At 37.8% G+C, this 4,904-nt stretch overlaps 1 protein-coding gene across 3 annotated transcripts in view; it reads right to left on the bottom strand.

Annotated features, from left to right (window-relative positions):
- Nucleotides 1-4,904, bottom strand: part of GRAMD1C (GRAM domain containing 1C) — a 124,987-nt gene that overhangs the window by 44,704 nt on the left and 75,379 nt on the right. For all 3 annotated transcript variants that reach the window (XM_011966808.1, XM_011966809.1, XM_011966810.1), the window contains one exon: nt 2,465-2,627. In XM_011966808.1, the coding sequence (XP_011822198.1) occupies nt 2,465-2,627 (163 nt within the window). The remainder of the gene's footprint in view (nt 1-2,464; nt 2,628-4,904) is intronic.

Raw genomic sequence — 4,904 nt, 5'->3', positions numbered from 1 at the left:
AAAAAAAAAAAAAAAAAAAAAGAAAGTAATTAAGTTAAATAAGGTGGGTCCCATATCTGGTAGAATTAGTGTCCTTGTAAGAAGAGACACCAGACACTTTGGGAGGCCGAGGTTAAAGGATCAGTTGAGGCCAGGAGTTCAAGACCAGCCTGGCCAACATGAGGAAACCCCCTCTCTACTAAAATTACAAAAAATTAGCGGGGCGTGGTGGTGCATGTTTGTAATCCCAGCTACTCCAGGTGTTCCAGAGGTTGAGGCACAAGAATCACTTGAACCCTGGAGGCAGAGATTGCAGTGAGCCAAGATCATGCCACTGCACTCCAGCCTGGGGGACGGAGCCAGACTCTGTCTCAAAAAGAAAAAAAAAAAAATACCAGAGAGTTTGCTCATGCATGCTCTCTTTCTCTCTCTCTGTGTGTGTGTGTGTGTGTGTGTGTGTGTGTGTGTGTGTGTCTGTTGCCCCCTGCTCCTCCCTCACACTTTGCCCCTCTATCCATGCGCATGTGCTAAGGAAAGGCTATGAGAAGACACAGTGAGAAGGTGGCAAGCCAGGAAGAGAGCCTTCACCAGAAACCAACTCTGCCAAACCTTGATCTGAGGTTTCTATCCTCCAGAATTATATGAAATAAATTTCTGTTGTTGAAGCTACCCAATCTGTAGCATTTTGTTATGGCAGCCTGAGCTACTAGCACAGTTAGTAAATGTGGAAGGAGGATGCTGGGTAGGCTTGTCACACCTCTGTCCTTCCTTCTGGATCTAGGTGCCCACAGAAGCTGGTTCTCCTCCAGGGGGGATCGTCCCTCCAGCGGGGGAGGAGGTTGAACATTGCCTGTGATTGATAGGTAAGTCCACCTCACTCTTCAGCTCCATCAGCAGCCCACTTATCTTTCACACATACTGACATCTGCTGATTTTGTTACTGTTAGTATAAAAGGTGATATTTTGGCCTCTATCTGACTTGCTCTTCATTTTCTTTCCCAATTTTGTTACCACCAGGGTGGTCAAGAAGGACTGCTATTTGTTGAGCCCACTCTAGACCCCATGTACACATGAATTACAATACAAAACAAAATGGATTACAATACAAAATGTGAAAAACATCTAGAATATAATACTCTTGAAATTCAGAAGGCCTTTGGGTCATGATTCTCTTTATCATCATATTAGGATCAAGCTTAAGCTCTGTTGGCCTTCTAAAAACAAGTAAGTTTTTTGTTTTGTTTTGCTTTTTGAGACAGAGTCTCGCACTGTCGCTCAGGCCAGAGTGCAGTGGCGCGATCTTGGCTCACAGCAACCTCCGCCTCCTGGGTTCATGAGATTCTCCTGCCTCAGCCTCCTGAGTAGCTGGGATTACAGGTGCACACCACCACACCCGGCTAATTTTTTGTATTTTTAGTAGAGACAGGGTTTCACTACATTGACCAGACTGGTCTTGAACTCCTGACCACGTGATCTGCCCACCTCAGCCTCCCAAAGTGCTGGGATTATAGGCGTGAGCCACTGTGCCCAGCCAAATAAGTCTTTTTTTAATGCCATATGGAATATTATTATCATTTATCTTTATAATAAATTTCAAATATAGAATGTTCCTCTAAAAGTGAATTAAAACTAAATGGAAATAGACTACAGTAAAAACAAATCAAAGTCAGGAGCCATTATGATGAACCTTCCATGCTCTTGCTTTCAAAAACTCATCCCATTATGCTAAAACATAACAACAATCAAAAGCTTGCATCTTCACACAAAAATATTTGAGTATTGTTCTGAGTAACACTGATGAGTACACTTTTTAAAAAATCATTTAAAGAGAGAAAGATTTCCTCTCTAGAATTTTCAAGAATCTTTATTTCCTTTTGGAGGCTACTCAATAATTTAAATTAATATTCATGTCAGAATGCATCCCTGCCATAACTACTTGCTTTCATAATTATACACAAAACAGGTTTAGAAAAACCTTGCTAAGGTGTCTTCTTTAAAAAGGAGGAAAAGAAAATAATTTGGGCAGTATTGAAGTAAAGTAAAAAGAAAACTGGACGGAGACACCTGGTCATTAACTCAAGTTCTGCATAGTTAACTAGCTGCATGATTTTAGATTTAGTCTTATTTTCCCTACCAGGAAAATGAGGGATAGCCCAAATGAAATAATATGTCACTGTACCTATGACGTGTGAGCATATTTCACTGCCTGGTATATAGGAATAGGCACACAGAATTTTTATTAACACCACATTTAAAAGCTAAATGCAAAGCTTTTCAGATTCCAGGCTTCTGAAGACAGTGGGATATGTTAGATTTAACAGCCTCTTTCTACTATTTTCTATAAGCTTCCATTCCTTTTTTGGTTCTTTATAGGGTGAGACTGTGTCTAATGAAACTAAATTCTCAATCTGCACACCCCTATTACAAAGATAAACATAAGAAGACATAACTGAAATTTTAATAAAATTTATAAGAAATTATTTACCTTCATCAACAGAATCTGAAGTGCTGCTTTTGTCCAGAGAAAGATACTCATTTTTATTCAAGTCCAGTGACTTCGATGGCACTCTAGTTAACTTCTTTTCCAAAGCTGGTAAGAGACTCTTTTTGGTCTGTTTTTCATTTTGGGACTCCTCTTTGCCTAATCCCTAAAAGGTAAACAATCCAGTTTCAAAATAAAAAACAGATTTAGCTTAGATTTTGCAGTGACAACTTTAATATTAAACATACTTTGAAATATTGTGCTTTGAAAAATATTTACAGCATTTTGTTTGTTACACTCGCATCACATTTCCAATGCTTTTAAATGTTGGTCCGTAAAATATGAGTAAATAATATACACCATTCTAAAGTCATCCTACACAATAATAAACAAGTTTATGAAAAACATCATAGAAAAAGAGCTTCACAGATCACGTAAGTCACTTATGCAGAAGGAAAAGGGGACAAAGGACAAAAACAATCGAACAATCCATTCTTCAGGGTAGACAAGGGAGAAGAACCAAACCCAGCTAGCTTCCCCAGTCAATGCCTGCCCCATCATCTCAAGGAAGAAAACTCACCCATCTCTCAAGACCTAACGGGGAAATGGAAAGAAAATGGAGAGATAAAAAGTCACATATGAGTACAGTGGGAGAGAGAAGATTAAAACAAATTAATTTCATAGCAAACTCATAAAAACACAATTGGCTTTGCTGCAATGGGACTAAGACATTAGGCATTAAGATGTATTTAATATACGATGCTATCTATACTTTCTGGGATGGTTACAATAAATTTAATGTTAGGCATTAAAGTATGATGCTATTGCTATGTTAGTATTCAAGTAAAATAGTACTGTATTATAATCAGACTTAGTGGAATAGTACAAAAAGTCTATATAAACTATACACAGAATATTTTCTTGCATTTTCTCTATGTACACAGATGAAAGAGAGCACTTTACTTCCTGTCCCATGAGACCCCTGAGAAGCACTAAGTAGCAGAATCAGCTCCAGGGAGGATACAGGTTTCCAATGGCCACCCAGATAGCAGAAAAACAACTGGGGCCCAGGACACAATTTATTAAAGGATTATATTACCCTAGTCAGAAGATTGATTCTTCAAGCAGAGATTATTGCTAAAATCAAGACTTGATTTATTTGGGAGTTCCACACTACAAAGCAACATGTCTATTTAGCTAAACCAAGGACCCCTTAACAGATGCTAAGTAAAGTACACTTCTCTATAGCTCCACACTTACGCTTCTCCTCTTGTTGCTAATTAAGTTCTATTTCCTACTATAAAGAATATAGAGAGATGTTTATAGGAAAAGTAAGAGTCACTGTCTTTCAGTGGTTGGTATCTGGATGACTTTTATTTATTTGTATACTCTACTGTATTTCATGAAGTTTTACAAAGAGTATTAATTTTATAACTTAAAAACATATTTTCTTGGAAAAAAGTTATTCTTGACTTTTTGTTATTTCCAACTTTGTTAGAAATGAAAATGAGGCAAAGCAAGTGACATACGATACTTGTAGATATCTGAGAATCTCATCACATGGCTCTTGAATGCAAACAGAAAAAAAATGGCTAAACTTCTATACTACTTGTATTCTATAACCTGAAAACATCTATACTGAACACCAATGAATGTATGATCGATCTTAAAGCATGAAGTTATTCACTTCCCTTGCACCAGTAGTAAGTCACTAAGGGTCTCTAGATGAGTAAGTTTTGCAAGAAACCCATAACACAAAACCAGGCTGAGGTAGATGCATGACTGGTCAAAACAAGTTGGTAACATGCTGGCCTTCCACATAAATATCTTTTCATTCAATGTTTTCCCAACATTTACTCAGAGGAGATACTGGAAGTTCCTTGGGGGAGGGTGGAAAAGGATCATTACTGATCACAGGCAGATTCACCTTCAATTATAACAGCTTACGGTTATTGGATATTTAATGTGTGCTAGGAACTATTCTAAGTACAGTCATGCATTGCTTTGATGACAGGGATACATTATGAGAAATGTATCATTAGGCGATTTTATTGTTGTGCCATTGTCATAGAGTGTACCTAACAAATTTAGATGGCATAGCTTACTACACACCTAGGCTATATGGTATAGTTTATTGCTCCTGGTCTATAAACCTGGATAGCATGTTACTCTACTGAATACTGTAGGCAATGTAACATGGTGGGAAGTACTTGTGTATCTAAACATATGTAAACATAGCAAAAGTACAGTAAAAACATGGTATAAAAGATTTAGAAAATGGTACACCTGTTTGTACCATGAATGCAGCTTACAGGACTGAGTTCTGTTGTTCTGGGTGAGTCAGTGAGTGAGTAGTGAGTGAATGTGAAGGCCTGGGACATTACTGAACACTACAGCAGACTTTATAAACATTGTACACTTAGGCTACAATATGTTTACAAAA

Source organism: Mandrillus leucophaeus, unplaced genomic scaffold (assembly GCF_000951045.1).
Source record: "Mandrillus leucophaeus isolate KB7577 unplaced genomic scaffold, Mleu.le_1.0 Scaffold775, whole genome shotgun sequence".
In the NCBI taxonomy this organism is placed as follows: domain Eukaryota; kingdom Metazoa; phylum Chordata; class Mammalia; order Primates; family Cercopithecidae; genus Mandrillus; species Mandrillus leucophaeus.
This window is presented reverse-complemented; position numbering and strand designations above follow the sequence as displayed.